This window comes from Linepithema humile, chromosome 4, assembly GCF_040581485.1.
Source record: "Linepithema humile isolate Giens D197 chromosome 4, Lhum_UNIL_v1.0, whole genome shotgun sequence".
Lineage (NCBI taxonomy): Eukaryota > Metazoa > Arthropoda > Insecta > Hymenoptera > Formicidae > Linepithema > Linepithema humile.
The window spans coordinates 21,942,794-21,961,652 of record NC_090131.1 but is presented as its reverse complement, the minus strand read 5'-3'; the positions used below and the strand labels follow the sequence as shown (position 1 = coordinate 21,961,652).

Genomic DNA, 18,859 nt, shown 5'->3' with positions numbered 1-18,859 from the left:
TTATCTATTGACAAATTGTTTATTAACAAGCTTATTCAACTGAACGTACATAATATCGACGTACATGAAATCACAGTGTGCAACGTACGCGTATCGATTTTAATATCACAGAACCGATAATGTCTGCACATACTTCAATTGAAAGAATATTTATTATGTGACGCTTTCACAAGACCATAATTAAAAATTCACCACGCTCGCTTTGCCGATTTACGCAATTCGATAATTGTGACTTTTGTCGTGTAACTCATGATTTTACGGTTGCATTTTACGATTGACTTGCGTTCCCTTCTTTATGTAAAGTTTATGCAGTATATATTGCATATGTTGAGTATACTATTAAAAATTAATATTGTTTTAATTTTTATTCCGTAATGATTTCAGGTTTGGCTCCCGGAGTCGCGAGGTCCAATTTCCAGCGAATCGTCTCACTGGAGTTGGTTTGGGGTTTATAAATAATTTCATTGTGATAAAGGAAATTTCCTTCTTGTCGTTCTTCGATATCACGGACGTACGATTCTCCTCCCGGCGTGCGCCCGGATAAGATGGATCTTGATACACCATTTCCAGAATTAACGATAATGGTACTACCACTATTTGTTATTATTTGTCCGTTTGCATCTGTGAACAAATTTCCATAATATGTCAAGTTTTCCCGCTGTATTGATCACAACTGTATAAATATCGCGTGACATTCGCGTGACCAAGCCTAAATTATTTACGCGTGCTACATAATTCAAAACTTGTCTACATTTACGAAAAGTTCAAAATCCCGCGTTATAAAAAATGTCTTCTTTAAATTGAACGTCACTGTTATGCAAAATGCAATTGTTATTTTTTTAGATTTTCCATTTTGCACTTCAACACCTGTTATATTTATCAAAATTTAGTGAAACGTAATATTCGATAAGATTATTTCAGGTAGATTTAGTAAATCAATAATTTTTATATAATATCGGAGTTGATTTTAATCTGAACCGGTTGGCACAATTCCTAACTAATTGCTTTTAAATTACAATGTCATCAACTGTCAGTGCTCGAAGCGAGTACTACGGGAAATTAATTTTTATTGATACTAATCGCTGATAACACGATTCGATACGCTTAAGGATATAGCGCTAATTGCATAGGTAAACGGTCAGTGCGGAATTGAATCAGTATCGAATTAACGGGCCGACCGAGCGGAAAAAGGACTCCGGCTGCCTTGAGACTTAGGAGGGAATGCGAATGTCTGCTCGGTATCTTGGTCGATAGTGAAAGGAACGTCGACTGCACGGCGAATGAGATGCGATTTTGGAATCTGCATTTTATTCCGAACGCTTCTCATATCTCTCATAACGATAAAGAATATCGCTAGGCACAATTCGTGCACAAGCCATTGCGCAAACATGTCGACCTCTTTTCCGCATGCGACAGGAAAGAAATTGCATATTTACATATTAAAATATCAATGTTTTGAGATTTTCTTGACATGCAACGGAGAAATAAGTACGATCAAATCGGGAATATCGGCTTGAACAAATATTAAAGTGACATTTTGAAAAATAATATATATTATTTGAAAAAAAACTTACAAATAATGAGAGAAATAAAATAAAAACGATATCCTATTTGTTCCGCATCTCAGCGTGCACAAAAATATCGATTCGCAGCAAATTTTATTATTTCCCATTTTTATCAGATTTGATTGTACAAACAATGCAAGAATTTGATTAATATTTTAAATTATCTTATCTATTTTCTATTTGTAATGAAAATTGGATTACGCATTAAGATATTAAATGTGGTTGTTCTCTTTTCATTTCGCACGGATATTCCGAGCACGATCCTTATATTGGACGAATACCAATCAGCATCGGAATTTGTAAAATATTTTGCGAATATGTGTGATTACCTCTCGGCAGATTCTGAATTGTTCTATTGACTTCTTCGAGTGCGGGTCGCAATGAACTCTCTAAGTTATGTTGTATTCGCGTTTGAAGCTGCTCAGTGAACTGTTGCACCTGTCGATTAATATTTTCGGTCATACGATGAATATTGCTAGTTAAATCGCTTGTCCAGTCCGGTTGTCCGCTAGCTGTCAGACATGTGCTGCAATATAAAATTGTATGAGAAGAATTAGCAAATAGAAACAATACATCATACATTTTATTCGTTGGCGCGTACGCGTTTTATGCATCAGCAACAAACAATAGCTCCCGTGACACCTATGCGACGTGATGATTCATATGCAACCACTGTGAATAAAAGCGTCTGCATGACGTAATACAACGATTATAAAAATATTATTATTTGTGTGATATGCGAGTGACAGAGTTCACCGGGAAATATTAATAGCGAATTCAGCACATAAGTTTTCCTTAACTTTTACGTCGAATTTGTGGGATGGACATTGACAATGGAATAGACATCAATTCAATTGCGATCTAATAATTGAATAATTGATATTTGCTGAATGCGATCTGATTAATATTACTTTCGAAAATAATAAAATATGCTGCTGAACTGACCTGACCAACAATGCACTAATCAGTACGACGTGGCTGATTTTTCTCGCCATTTTCGTCCACGTTCTTCTCTCTAGATTCTTCGCCAGTGGCTAGTTTGCGAGATATGAGACAAAAAATTTTTTTTCGCGTGTACCTCAATTTCGTTACTGATTGCGTAATAATCCCGGTGAGATCACAGCGTCCACAATTGGATACGGAATATGCCTTACTCCGCGCGCAACGGCAATTGGCAAGGCATATTGCAGCGCAGTTAACGTTCTGTCCGTGCCCCACCGTTTCTCTGAACTTATATACATCGGTTACGATGTTATCGCGATCGCTATAGTTATACATATACGTGTTCATGCGCCGCGACTAGCCGTGGCTAGATTTCTCTACGCGGCCACGCATCAACACGTATATGTTTCCATGAGCGAAGTCAGGTGAAGGAGAATTGGCGCGAGTGCCAATAGACGCGCGACCGTCATAGACAGGACGTTATCGATACTAATAGAATCGTTCTTTTTTTTGTTTTCAAGGTTTTTAAGGTATGTTCTCTTAAGAATATCAATGCTGAAGAATATCAAAGTAAAAACTTGGAAAAACACTCTCACTAGATTTTTTTTATACTTTCGCTACTAGCAATATCAATAAGCAGGAATAATATTTAAATTTTAATTTAAGAACAATTATTATTTTTAATTTAAATTTTTTACTAATATTAACTCGTTAATATAACATATTTCAATATTTTATTATGCTCTTGTGTTTTATAAAAATTTTTTAATGTCATAATGAAGAGCGTGTTACTGTTTTTAAATTGCGATATTGTTTTTTTATTAGAACATGTCGATTTTAATGTTTTTTTTTGTTTTTTTTTCCACAGAGAGCTGCAATCCGGTGCATCAATCACGTAAGCTAAGTGAGTAACGCGAAGTGTCGAGCCGAATAAATCTCGTATATCAAATTTCTGCCGAATTTTGCGGCCCCCAGCGATCGCAGTGCGGAAGATCGAATGCGTCGGTGAGATTTATCACGTCGCTTTTTCGAATCACTGTAATTCCGAGGAACGATCGTCGAGCTAAAGCCGCAGCCGCTTGATATACGAGCTCTCGTTATATTTCTCGCAGTAGAAAAAAAAATTTCTGCGCCGACGATCGACGAATCGCGCTCGAGCACGTATCCCGCGCGTGTTCTAATGAGAAGCATTACGTGACCGTTCGATAAGTCACTGTTTCGCAAGCGGAAATTGAGGATTGCAACCTATATGAAATTGGTGAGTTCAATTTTTAATACATACAATATTTCCCAACAATAAATTTATTTAACAAACATACGCTATACGTTGAGCAAAGAAGTATGATCGCATCGTCTGGAAACTCGACTTTATTCCAGTTGTCCATGTTTCCGATTGACGCGAATAAACACAGATCATTTCTGCGTGTCTGTATCGTCGCGGAATCTGCAGTCATCGAAATTATACCGGTTCCAATCCCCAGCTTGAATCGTGCGAGATTGCTACACGATGTTCCTTTTTTATCGTCTTACATGGTCGCTGCGCCCTAATCGTCCTAAACGTTATGGGTCGCACAAGGTAACGAGATGCGCGTCGTGAAGCCGATTAAGAATGAACGTAAGAGGATCGGACAGAGGCGGTCGCAAGAAAAAGTACGGGCGATTTGTTTCGGATAGACGTCAGCTTTTTCGCTCGTGTATGCATTTTTTTAATTTTTTTATCATACGTCACACATGATAAAGTCGCATCTTCTTTTTACATTTCAACATTATTAATGATAATGTAATTATTTATAATATTTGATTACAATACATAAAAATGGTTGAATTTTTGTGGTCAGAATGTAATTTTCAACACATACTGAATTACGAAACTTTTTTTGAGATTAATTAAATTAAATTTAACTGAATTTTATTTATACGAACATACATTTGTTGGAAATATTTTATTATTTATAGATGCATCGAATAATTTACTTCGAGTTTTCCATAGAGTTCATTAAGCAATTAATATTATTAATTATTAATAGATTTTATATTTGATTTTATGCATTTGTTATAATGTTATATTGCATATTTACTTATACGCAATTAAGTAGCTGATAATGCTATTACAGAGAGTTACGATAAGTAATTTGATAAGTACGATACGATAATATTGTTAGAGATTCATTATTCATATCTGTAAAAATAGCCAACAAAAGTGAAAAAAACCAATATTTTAACGATAAATCGTGACTGCTAATAATCTGTTTATGCAACGCGCATTAACAGCATCGAGGAAGTTCCGCCATCGATTTATTAAATCCATAAAAGACTTCGATAAAAGTTTAAATCATTACTCTTGAAGAGTGATGCGCTTAATGTATCCTCTTAATATACTTTTTGCACATTCTCTTACATGCTCCTTTACTGTATATACACGCATGATGCCGTAAGATGATGACTCGCAAGATTGCAACGCGCTCCAATCAATCTGCAACAGTACGAAATTTGTCTTTACTCTCATTCGACGCGTAAAATAAAGTTCTAAGAAAATTACTTTCAATGACGGGAACTCTAATCGCTTATCCATTCATCATTATTGATATTTTTCGCAGCCTCGTTATGTGCGATCCGCACAACTGCGGGCTGCATCTTGCTAACACGTATGCATTCTCATTTTGTGCTGCCTGTCTTCGTTGAGGAAAAAAATATCTCAACACGTTATGTATATTTTATTTATAACATTTTATCATCAGGTTTTTATAAGAAAAACATCATAATCAAAACAAATATATAAATTTTATATAAATGTATATAAAACGCAGACATAATACTTGCTATATTTAATATACTCATTTTTATTGAGAGACAAAATAAAAATTGCGGTAATATAATTTTCGCGGAGTCATCTTCAAAAGAGAACAATATTTCTGAAAAGATATTAGATCTCGAATTATTGTAGCAGTATCTGAATATGTTCTCGAAATTTTGTCGAAGAGACTTCAGACGAACCTTTGTTCGGGAATTGCGAGCTGGCGCCTGAATCGTCTTGATTCAATTTTACGTTCGAACTACTTTAGCTGTAGTACCAAAAACGTTATTATATCGGCCGACTTCGTCTTCCAACGTCCTCGGCCTTGCGGACGCGGCCTTCCCTGTAATTATTTCTCTCTTCTCTTTGTCCTTTTTTTGTTGCTTGTCCGACACGGACCTTTTCTCAGGTGGGCACTATCCGCGTCCCGCGAAGTCTAATAGATTTGAGGATACACTTCACGCCGGAGTTCTAGCAGATATTAATCTTCATTACGGAGCTGTCTACGACATGCACGATATTTCTAAATCGGCCGTTCAAGATTAAGCCTACCAGTTTGCATCACTGGTACCGCTAGCTGTTATCTTCAATCAAATTTGAGCGCACTGTTGAGACTAATGTGACATCGGTCTACCTTCATTCAATCACGCTAAATTATCAGAATAATTCGGGGATAAAAGTGACTCAGACTGATCGCTTATTTGAGCTGTTACATTCATAGCCGCGAGATTGATCGTTTTCGTGATTTTGGCTGTTTGGATTTAGGATTATTATTAGAATTATCGATGAATTTTTAAAATAAAATATGCATAAAATTGTGCACAATTATTTTCATATTAAAATAATAATTCTTTTATTTTCCCATTTGCTTTTATTTCTGTTTGCTATTTATTTTTAGAAATTTCTGTAGTGTTGTTAATTATTATATAATTTAATCTTTATACAATACAAATTTACAAATATACAAATTGATGCAGTAATGAGCTATAATACGGTTTTTACGATTGTTACTGCTTATGAATTGTAAACACGATACGCGCAATGACCCGCATTATTTGAATGACACTTTATAAGACATTTAAACCAGCTCTTTATTCCCGGCTTTTGTCTAAAATTTTACCGTGCTAACGAGCTTATTGTAAGCAAATCAAAGCTACTCGTTGTTTTTTTTCCTTTATCTATCAAAGCGCGATTCTCCGTTAAAAATATTTTAAAGCGATTATTCGTATTTGAAACGCTGTTCATTGAATTGTGAACGTTGAAAGAGAGACTTAAGAGAGAATGCATATAAAAATGCATCTTGGTCGATTACTAATCAGCAATCAACGATATTATAGAGATACAAAAAAATGAATCACAGTATAAGATCACAGCCAGAGGCTCGCGATAAAGCGATTTAACGGTTCATTTCAGTATTTTGCATTAGATAGAATGTATTCGCGGCGGAAATTACGATACCTCCTGCGAAGCGCGAGATAGACAAGCCTGTCGAACGCCGACTTGTGCGCACCGCTTCCTCTAGAACCAAATAATTACACGTATGGGTGCTCCTAATTGATTCGTCGCGGCATAAGTCTCGGCACGCAAGAGATGTACAAGATGCATCCCGCGGGGCGTGATTGCAATTTACGCTTTGAGAGAAAGTGGACTAGCTACGTTGCGCTCGGTACGCTTTTCTTGCACGACTGCAGCCCTCGAGCCTCGCGTGCGTGTTTTTTTTTAAAAAATTAATGCAAATCTACAGAATAACATTTCTACCACTTTAGAGTGTCTACTATGTAAAAATAACATGACTTTTGTAAAGAAAATATTTTTCATCTCGTACAGCTCAGATTTACAGACCTATCGCGGAAAAGAAAATATCCCTACTTTCGATCGATTTGCGGATCTATCATATCTTGTCAAAATCGTAGACCGAAGGTCCACAAGATCCCAGATGTGTAAACACATGATGCAGTCACATCTTTACGCAACACTTCTGATACGAGTTGCAGTTCGCGGCGTTTCGAACGGCACTCGAGTACGCAGGATAGAGCTATAAAACCCTGGAAAATAGTATGTAACCACCGACTGAGCACTTGACACCGGGGTACACGCGGGGGACTCTCGATGGAAGTGGCTTGTACATCTGGTCCGGACCGGATCGAAGAGGGCGGATCGGGGGATTGCAGGGGGAAGAGCAGGATGTAGGAGGATGTTGTTGTTGACCCATGGGGCAGGAACAGGTTTCGAATTCGGATTATGCCGACCCGAAAGCGCTCCTTCGCAGCCCGTTCTCTTTACAACCGTTCGCCACGATGTGCGCGCGCGCGCGCGCGTGTGTGTGTGTGTGTGTGTGCGTGTGCACCGACCCCCCACGCAACCTTTCCATATAGTAAAAGCGCTCCTCCGGCTCCGATTCTCCTTCTTCGTCCTTGAACCCTCCTCTCTCGTCTCTGCCCCCGAGGTAGCTCACGCAAGAGCGGCTACGCTGGAGTGCCTCCACGGAACCTCTTCCGATAATATATATTCACCTTCGACTTCACCGAAGCGGGAGCAGGTAGCGCGGGGAACCTAGATCGTAAACGCGTAATCATCCCGTTCTCGAAATAAGACGCATAAGGGCAAGATCGGAGAGAAAGACGAGGAAAGATACGGAGAGAGTCGGAGGGAAAGAGAGGAGGCCCTCCTCTTCTTTTTCTCTTTCTCGATCGGATCCAGTTTAAGGCGACTGCAGTTCGCGTAGGGTTATCGTCCTTGAAGCGAGCCTTGGGTACGGGACGTACTCCGTCACGGATGACAGGTCCCTTATCCCTTATCTCGCTCCTGTTTACCGATGGTATGAAGGAGAGAAGAGGTGCGCGACGTCTCTTGTACGCGGAGATCGGTAGAGAAACAATTTTCCACATGACGGATATGAGTGGAGAAATAAAAAAATATTATTCTGCGTATTTCAATATATATATTGATATATATATTTCAATATATTTCAATATATTTCCTCTTTATGTTCAATTTTGAACGGATTTCCTCGATTCTATAAGAATTTGACTTTTAGAACCTTTTCTCGGCCATATATGTTCTAAATCTTGAAGATTGAAGTAAAACGTTTATAGCGTGTGCCTTTTATGTAAAATAAAACTGAATTGATATCCGTGAAATATGAGTGGAAAAATGTTAAGTTTTTAGGAGCAATTTTTAATACAATCATAATCTTTCCTCTTCCTTAAACGTCTCTAAATTAAGATAAGTGTGTAACTTTCATGAAATTTGCTGGCTTAAATATTATGTAAGAGCTGGAGTGAAAAAGCGATATTAAAGTACACACTATGTCATGATCTGCGGAACGTGAAACACAGATTTATTTTATTTTTGCTCTGCATCAATTTTTCACTGAGTTACGTTTTAAAAGGCGCACAATCATTACAAACGTGTTGCGCGCGTATGCGTAATGTTATGTAACTACATTACTACGATCAGCTGATCAGCTGACCAGTAGTAGTAAGGTAGGTCAGGATTCAGTAGATCACTAACTTATAAAAAATGTGCGATTGGTATTTATACAAAATATGTCACTATAATTCGTTAATCGATACAATTCGATATTTTTACACAGAAAGGTAGCAGCAAAAAACAAGTTTTATTGTAAAGCTCAAGACCATTTCCGATAAGCTCTCAATTATCTCAGGTGAGTAATTTACGAGATATAATTGTTTAATTACAAAAGAATTAATTTTTTCAACACAACAGTATAAAAGCGCGACAAAGTCGCTATCGGCTGATGCATCGAATTTATGAGTTAGGATAACATTGGTGTTGCGCGTGATTTAGCATTAAACATCATTGTGTCTCTTGAAAAGACTTCGTAATCGCAACAAAACGTTTTTCAAACATTGTACATATACGTAAGAAACAAATAATCATCACGGAGTGTTAATTAGTATGTATAAGTATAATTATTATGGATAATATTTGTATCGCGTTATTTATTTGTTCGAGAATGCATTGCCGGTTAAGATAATGACAAAAACAAGTGAAAACAATTACATTTTGCTACGATATTCATGTTTTACACTTTTTTATTTACAATTTATTACTCTATCGCATGTTGTCTTTATAACAAATTTTTCAGCAGGCAAAATTGTTTTGTGTTTATAACGATCGAGATTCGAAATTGTTGTTCGTATAATGTATTTAAAAGCGTAAAACTTGAGTGTGTCGCATGAGCGAATCAAATTAATTAAAATGTTTGTTACAGGTATGTTTGCGGCAATTAACAGAGTCAATGAATTTTCGATCTCGCTTCGGTTGTTCTCAAATATTGTTACGTTGACTGGCGCCTAGCGGCGATTGAGCGAACTTTCAAACTGGCTTCCGCGAGAGTGAGGGAGATGGAAGACGCGTGAAGTCGTGCGGTAGCGGCGTCGTACGGGCCTCGCATTCAGTCAGCGTTTAGCTGCCAAGGCTTCGTCTAACGGAGATTTGGATCATCTTTCTTGATCGTGTAAACAAACGAAGTTTCGCGCGCGTCGCGTCTATTCTTCGAGTGTAATTACATCGCGTTCATCCTCGCAGGACATTTGCGCATCCGTTCATTGCGGAATATTCATCGATCGTCGTTCATCGAAGACGTTTCTATGGATATCCGGCACGTTTCGGCGCAGTGACACCAACAGCGGCTTGTCGCGTTCATGGTGCGTGTGAATACCGTTCGCCGGACTTAACACAGGACTCAATCATGCATCGAGCACAGAGGATCAGCGCTATGGAACCACAGGACTGCTAATCCACGTACTTCTTCGAAGCCGGTGAGTAACGTACATACATACATACATACATACATACACACATACATACATACATGAATTGGCAACGCGCCGGTCTCGATAGCGTCGAGTGTATACGCCTAACTATGACTTATCAAAATTATTACTAATCGCGCTAATCACCACGCCTCACGGTGTAGCGAGGAAATATATATTGCTCGTTGGACTCTCGTATTGCCGAGATCCGCACTCGGGATTATGACCTCTGTCGCTGCTCGTGATTTGTACTACGAAGGCGGCCCGGTTTGATGCGAAGGAGGGAACGAGAGAGAGAAAGAAGGAGATATACAGCGGCGACTCTAATATACTGGCATAAACAAAGTGACCGAAGGGAATCGGACTAACTGGATCATTAAATGTCAGTTGCGAGAACGCCGCCCAGATTTCTCTCTCCCTCCTTCTCTTTCACGATATCGCTCTGCGAGTACTGGACACCCGGTATACGACGGAATCTCGTGCCGCGCGAGATGTGAACGGCAACGCGTCGAAGGATGTTAAAGCGCTAATGAAAGATACGATGTATGTAAAAACGGTCTATTCGTCGCCCGGAATGTTTACTCAAGAACGGCGTTGACGAGGGAATACAAACGTCTCATGTCCGAATGATGAGAAACGGAAATAATACTTTTTTTCTCTCTTGACCGATGTTATTCATACACATTATTATGAATGTATTTAATTGTGTACGAAAATATTATGAACGTTAATAAGATTCACAGAATCATAATGCGGAAAGTCAACTAATATTGATAATATTATTAAAAAGCATGCTGAGTAACGTTGATTAACATTATTATTACTAATGCGCACGTTTGCGATAATGCCAAATATTTGATATTAATAAAAAAATCTTAACACACACTCATTTGTAAGAACATAAAATTATACTACAAATGCATGTTACAAATTTGCAATCGATAAAAAATATTAACAACGCATATCAATAAAAAATATCATTGTTAACAGCAATATTAACCACAAACATAATTTATAATGTAAATTTGATTTACATTGTAACATTCATGAATCAATCATCAACCACGGTGGCATAGATTCGTACAATTAAATATATTCATAATAATGCGTATGAATAACACTATTCAATTTCAAATAGTTAAAAAAGTATTTGTTTATAGTATATTTCATAATTGTATCTCATAGTCTATTTCACAGTTGATACTATTGAAATAATACATGCGGAATTGCATTATATTATCTATAAAAAGTACAGACAACGATAATAATTATCGGCTTTACACATGTTGTTTGGATTTGAGATGCACAGAGGAAAAACTCTAACCTTGACTCCCGAGATTGCGATTCGCGATGACGGCACATCTATATTCACGTTCGCTTTACTCTAAACAAACGGGGAATTATAGCCGGCCGGGGGGTGCGCGCGATTTGCAAGTACAAAACCGATATTCGTCGCGGATTATGTGCACGTGCGCGCGTCTCATTAATCTCAATTGAAATCGCACTTTCCGCCACAAAAAGGGAAGCGACAAAGTTACCGGCTACAATGGCCGTGCTATGGCCGAATCGCTGCGTGCGTGTTGTGTACACTCGTGTATACGTTGTATTCGAGGCACGCGGTATATACGAGAGGACGTTCGCGCTATCCGCCGAGCGTGTTATTCTAAGATCGAGGAGTACAGCCAAGTAATAATAATAGTGTCATTATATATTATGATGTTATATTTTTATTTAAATAGAAATATCGATCTCACTCGTTATCTCACGTGGAAAGACGATAAGGATGATAAGATCACGCTCTTACGAAAGTTGAGTTATTCCTCAGATAAATGATTGTTTTCTGTCGTATCAGGTGTATTATTAATTTAACGGTAGGAGAATAGATGATCTATGAGTATCATATTACACTACTATGATCATCAATTAAACTTTGAAGTAGATGATGAATGAAAGCTATAATTTTGAGGCAATATTTATACATATGGTATATGTATATGATTGACGTACTCCTCACAGTAAAAGAGGGCAATTAAATTTAAAAATAAAGGACTTTTACGATTTTCAAAGCAACTGAAAATGTCCTCTTGCTTTTTTGTCTCATGTATTATTCATATTATAAAATATGCATGAATGTGATATGAAAAAGAATTGTCAGGCATAAATAATATTGTAGCAAGATGTATCAGAAGCCTTTATTTCTATATTATTTATTGATAATAGAAAATTATACGCATGCAATTTCAGCATTGCATGTCGATTAATCGATACGAGAAAAGTGCAAGTCGTTTATAAAAATGCAATCTCGCTCTCCGCACGACCTATAAAAATTTATATAAAAGTCTCGAGCGCAGCGCGACTCGTCGTGCGGGCATGAATAATTTATCGGAGCGCGTTCCCGTCGTTTCGTGCCTCGAGAGAAGATGGGGTGAAAGACGTGCTATTTATGATCGGAGGTCTGAATTTGGCCCTTCCGTATGTTAGGATCCCTTTTTATCGTTTAATAACAATAATGGTTTAGTGATGAATTGATGCCACAGATTACAGAATATGTCCACCCTTAATTCTCATGCATGCATTATTTCAATAATATTAATTATAAAATATACTATGAACAGATATTTTCTTAACTATTTGAACAAGAAAGATAGGAAATGTGTGCAAGGTGCAAATTAAGTTTTTAAATTATGAAAATATTTAACATATTCAATGTACATCTAATTATAGTTGGATGTTTAAATATCCAACGTATAATTATAGCGTATCAATTATTGGATAATTTTGTCTGACAATTAAAATTTTATTTCTATTTTTTGTTTTACCTGGAAAGAAATAAATGAGAATTTCAACGAATCGAAGCGATATAAATAACTGATAAATAATGCATAATTTAATTAATTATTTCTGATTAAAATTCACTTTTACGTCGTAAGCGTATCAAAGGCTTCGCGATTTTGATTCTGCGCGTGCATCGTTTACTGGAACGTTTACGTGTTAATCTTAGGGATATCTCGTGGATGCAAACATCGGACACGTGAGGCAGATACAATGTGATGCGGCCTAACGCGAAATCCGTACCGAGATACATGCACAATTCGCGTGTAACGTGTTCGGAACACGCTGCACATCGCGTCGCACTCTTGTACGTTGCGCTGTTTTAGTATACCCGGCTGTCTAGATGTAATGGACTGTCCGTTTGATGGGTACACATAACGGCATAGCGGGGGATAAAACTACAATTTATGCGATTTGCTTTATGCATCCGTTTATTAACGCGCGTATTTCTGCCTGTATTGAATTTGAACGAGGAGAATCTAGAATAATTCGTACGTAAAATTGAACGGACGGAGATCGGGACAATAGCTTGTTAGCCTTTCCGTGTATTGTGTGTAGTTTATTTTCTAAAGAACAGAACGGTTATTTTATTTAGCTCCCGTGAGAGAGATAGTCTTGTGAGATTTTCAGATTTGAGGGTTTAGTGAAAATGAGGCCACTATATTGATGTATGTTGAACTCAAGCAGGTATCCAGACAGGTACTCAAGTGACCTGAAAAGGTATACTCACACAAAGTTTTATAATAACTCAATATATGTAAGCTGTATTTTATAAAATATTTCTACCATTTTCTGTAAAGCCTTATAGAAAACTTTTTTCTATAAAAATATTATAGAAAATAGATAAAAAATCTTAATTTATGAAAAAATCTAATACTGTTTAATTTAGTTGTGATTATATTTTCTTACATTGCTAATATTTGTAATTAATTTGAGATATAATTAAGATACATAAAATGTTAAATTGCAAAATATATATATATATATATATATTTTGCAATTTAACATTTTATGTATCTTAATTATATCTCAAATTAATTATATATATTAAATTATATATATTAAATTATATAAATTAACTATATATATATATATATATATATATATATATATATATATATATATACAGGAAAAGAAACTACACACAATAAAAAAAAATAAGATAGAAATTACGTCAAAAAATTACAAAATAAAATTCATTTAGCATACGAGATTGTAAAAAATATCAAAATAAGTGATAATATTTGTATGAATTTTGTTAACTATATTCGATAGATCGTAGATGTTAATATAAGTAACTTTACGACGGGATTTAAACCGACGATAGTTTGTCACTGTCAGTACAGTGCCATGCGTACATAAATTTCTATCGACGACGCGCACTAATCAGACAGCATACTTATCGCAGAAAAAGTAACGGTAAGAGAGCGACGTGATGAGAGAGAGACCAGGCGTGCCCGAGCTTATCGTTGTGCCGAAGAAAGACTTTCGCAACGTGCCGTTCTCACGACATAAATTAAAATCTGGCACGAGTCGGAGCTTACCTGCCTACCTACTGCTCTAAGTTTTATGATCGCGAACGCCGCGCTATATACAACTCGACCGCCGTTGATTCTCGCGCCGATCCTAATCTCCGGCGAGCAGACATTATAGGAACATTTCGGTATCGTAATAGGATTATACACGGTATTAAGCCCGGGCATCGTAAGGACAGTGTCGCCTAAGCACTTCCTGTCTTGCTATTTCGCTGCTTCGCAGAACGATTACGTTTACGCGAATGATAGGACAAATTTATAATTTATTATTACATTATTATATTATAAACTTTGAATACTATTCATTTTACTTAATGGCTTATTCTAACAATTGATTTTAATAACTAATTGTAATTTCTATTATTTAACGATGTTAATCTAGACTCGTTCATCTTTTGTCCCAATAATACGGAGTTAACGTTGTCACAGTCGTCAAATTTTTAAAATTTCATTATTTTCTGCATGAAAACATTTATCTCTTTTACATTTTTGTGTTTTTAATCTTCTCTAATTTTACATTTTGAGGCCGCGCAATTAAAGTTTCGATATTATATAGAATTACGACCCGTACAAAGCTTTAATCCCGGTCGTATCTATCTAGCTCCGGATCGTGGAGGTCGTAATTACAACCCGCTGCGTTTCCTCGGGGCCGAGGAAAATATCTGGTTTCTCGAAATCCCCTGAGCAGACCTCTCCGTGCTCACTTGCGTAAAGTTTTATCTGCCCCGCCTAGATTAGACGCGCGTCCGCGCTGACGGAATGACGAATTCGAGACGATCAAAGGGAAGCCGATGTCGTGGCGGATAGGTATTATATTCCCCCGTGGTGACGATTCTCATATTTGAGCGCTCGCTCGAATTCCATGGTGTCATGTAAATCTAAAAATCGTACGGAACTCACGTTCTCATTCGTTTCAATGTTAATTTCGCTGACCATCACGGTGTTGTTATATTCGTTTTTGGACGAAGAAATCGTGTGAAGTAGGTGAAGTCGGAAAATCGGTTTGTTGTACTTTCTTGATTTATATCAATATCTTTTGGGATGTCAGGTTGAAGAATAAGCAGTGGCTCTCTGTGATTTGAAGATAAAGAAAGAAATTTATAACGGTGTAACACACACACACTGTATCTACGTGAGATTTCGTTTCCACTACAGAGGTATAGAATAATATGAATATTTATGAATGCTGTAAAAGTTAGACATTTCTATATATAGATTTTCGTTTGACGCACGATCGTCTAGAATCTAATTTTATTAGCAACGTCAGTCAGGAGTTTGTCGTAAAAATCGTCGTAAATATATTATTCGATGTATTTTCATAAAGCCGCGGGGCGAGCTGTAAACCTTTGTCGAACTCGTTTTCGAAATGCTATCGATATATCGATCCGCTGCCAAAAGGTGATTTAGTGTCTGTGACCTTCTGCGCGGCGTCTACGCCATTGAGTTCTTGTCTGCAAGGAGATATCCAGACTTTACCAAAGGGCCACTTTTTGTCGAGGACGAGAGCTCGAGCGGCATGAAATCTTTGCTGTTCGAGAACCCCCGCGGTTAATTATTGTCGAGAGCTGTTCGATGCAAAACTAAATTTTAAAAACATCATTTAATTTTCTTCGCCACGTGGTTTCCGCCAAGAAAGAGAAAGTTCATAAAATACTATGTACACTGGTACGCCCTCCAAAAATTTTGTATAAGAAACACGTTCAACGCGAGAAACTCGTTAAAAAAAATTCTCGCCTCGAAACACGCTAACCAGCGAATATTTCGGTGAATCACTATAATTTCATCGTCGTTTGATTTTCGTGCACTTTGTGGCTTCCTTCTTTGTAATGTGTCTTTTCGCTCCTGCCGACGTGTCAATTTCCTTGCAACTCTAATATCCCCAAGGATTGCTGCCTGGTACGAGCTTAGTCTTTTCTTTTTAAAAGGCGTGAAAATAACACTCGGACAAAAGATTTGAGGTTTTAGGAGACAAGATTTTTTAGGATTTTTTTATATTAACTGCATTTACATGGTTTCTTATTGAAAAAGATATAAAGGCGATAAGTCTAATAATATCAATAAAAAATTAAATTTGAGATTCTAGTAAATCATTTTATTGTACTAAAATTTATGTAAAATTCTTACGAGTTATTTTTTTTTTTTAAATTTTGTAGAGTGCACAGTATTTGCAATATTAAAGAATGTACGAAATTTAGAAGTAGAAGCTTAAATGTAGAAGTGCCTCGATGTTACAAAGAGCCACACTTTCACGAATAGGATCCAGAACCTGAAATTCAGGAAGACGACACCATGATCGTACAACAATAGTAAAACGGAAGACCATTACCGATTGTTCGGTGCGAACCGAAAAGTACGAATCTAGGTAAATGGTCCGATCCGTTTTCGATCCTTGGAAACATTATCCACTTTCGTTTCTCGAAATAGTCGAATCTACTCAGGTCAGATCCGAATCTATTCGCGAGAAGCTTAATCTTACTTTTAAAGGCTGAAAGCCTTTCGCTGCTTATAGCACTGAAATAGCAGTTCTTAACAGCAGTGAACGACGACCTATAATAACATTACCGGCGCCAATTGCATCTGCGGTAGGTCCGGAAATACTGCTTATTGTTTACGACGTGCACATCCAGTCCCTTCAAGACGGCTGCCGCGCATTGTGTTTGTTTAGCGAGCAGCGACGCGCATCTGGGGTGGACGGGCACGTCTGGGATTACGTATTCACGGCGATTTTTTTCGCTGATGTTTCTCCATCGCGCGCACACGGCACGCGAAGAGGAATCTATTATCGGATTTTCGTGTGCGAACGACCGGCGTATTTACGTCGTCGAAATCGTCGTTGTTCGGTCACGCCTCCGTCCGAACGCTCGTAAATCGTTTCCCCTAGTCACGAGGAACTCGAAACTCCCTGCGGAATGCTCGTTTGTCGCGGCTCCGATAACTCATGCGGGTTTAAGTTTTCTTAAGGCCATCTCCAGTCCAATGTTGAACGTTTAAAATTGCATCGTCTTAAATTGCTCCTCAACTATATATACTTATGTGTGTATATTTATATATTGGGTTGTCATAAAATCGATAATAAAATAATGAAATACGACTTGCAATGAAATCAGTTAAATTCTATATATATATATATTTGTTTTTTTAAGAATTACGAAACATATTTTTTACTATCGAAATTTACTTTTTCGCGGAACACGATACATATATCTACACTGAGAGTTAAATTTAAACCGATAAATATCAAGATGGAGGAGAGTGTTGGTGTATGAAGTGTCGAGATAATTATCGCAGAGATTTTCCTCTCTAGAATAATATCTTTCACATAATCTTATCGTTCAGCCGTTATCATTTGCTACGACAGAACATTCGCAATGATGTCCCGATTCCGGCTCGTCTCTTTCGATTTATGAGACGTGGAGAAGAGTCAGAAACCAGTTTTCTCGGATTCACTCGCACCCTCAAGCGCGCCCAATACTTCGCATATGTATTGCCGTGTGTGCACACGAGCGAGGGAGTCCGTGATTTAAATTTTCGAAGGTCGGACGAGCGAACTATGACGAGGGTGGGAGAAAAAAGAGAGAGAGAAAAGGAAGAGATCAGTGCGAAAGAGGAGATGAGGAGATCGAGAAGCGCGGTACACATGCTTTACATCTGGTAGAGTTCCACGCACGCGTCGGCAGGGAGCGGAAAGAACGAAACGGGAAACCTTTTCTGTTTTTTTAAAATATTTTTTTTTTCTTTTTTAACATTAACCATTTTCTCTCCGTTTTCCTTTCTTTCACATCCGACACTATCGAGATGCTCGTTCATTTGTAAACTAGTACTGTCATGTCTCAATTAGTTTTCATGTTATGCCTGATTGTTTTGATTAATGTATTGATAGAATGCGTGACACGCGGTGTAATGACCTCAAACTAACTCATCTTGCAGTCTTGATTATGACATCGAATTGATAACATTCATCTTCCGTCGGTGTTTTCTCTATCAATGAAACAAGTTGGCGTTTTATATTTTTTTCTGATTAATTGTTTCTCTCAATTTTTATTTCATTCGTAACATTATATTTTTTCTCGTTTATTCTATTATGTATCTTCAATTTAGATTAGCCATCGCGCGAACAGCGCATTCAACTTCACTCCAGATGCTAGAATTCACATGTCGCTTATTTGGGAAATAAAAAAGAACTGTGGAATGTGTAGTTTGTCATTCCTCGCGGACTGACATCGCTCGCATATAGGACATTTCGAACGTCGCACAAATGCGGCGAACCTGTCCCGGTCCTCGGGTTTCTCTCTTTTGGCTCGAGCAATGGTCAGAGCAGCCTCTCCTCTCTGCGGTCCGCGGTACGAACGAAGGATCCGTATATGGTGCTGGCCTACTACCTCTCCAGCACACACACCGATGCGCTCTGTG

General features: G+C 37.5%; 2 protein-coding genes across 3 annotated transcripts in view; one reads left to right on the top strand and one right to left on the bottom strand.

The window, feature by feature from the left end:
- LOC105672202 (uncharacterized) lies at positions 1-2,782 on the bottom strand. Its single transcript, XM_012366973.2, has 3 exons — positions 2,511-2,782; positions 1,895-2,091; positions 1-621 (listed from the first exon to the last, which is right to left on the bottom strand). The coding sequence occupies exons 1-3, from the start codon at positions 2,558-2,560 to the stop codon at positions 365-367; spliced, it is 504 nt and encodes a 167-aa protein (XP_012222396.1). The 5' UTR covers positions 2,561-2,782; the 3' UTR covers positions 1-364.
- Positions 2,783-2,942: 160 nt separating this feature from the next.
- The window catches only part of Sema5c (Semaphorin 5c), a 91,900-nt gene continuing 75,983 nt past the window's right edge, over positions 2,943-18,859 (top strand). The window contains exons 1-4 of one of the 2 annotated variants that reach the window (XM_012366969.2): positions 2,943-3,037; positions 3,376-3,765; positions 8,897-8,968; positions 9,539-10,088. The gene's annotated coding sequence lies outside the window, so the exon portion shown is untranslated. Of the gene's footprint in view, positions 3,038-3,375; positions 3,766-8,884; positions 8,969-9,538; positions 10,089-18,859 lie in introns of those variants that run through there. The other variant, XM_067352855.1, reaches the window with a different exon arrangement.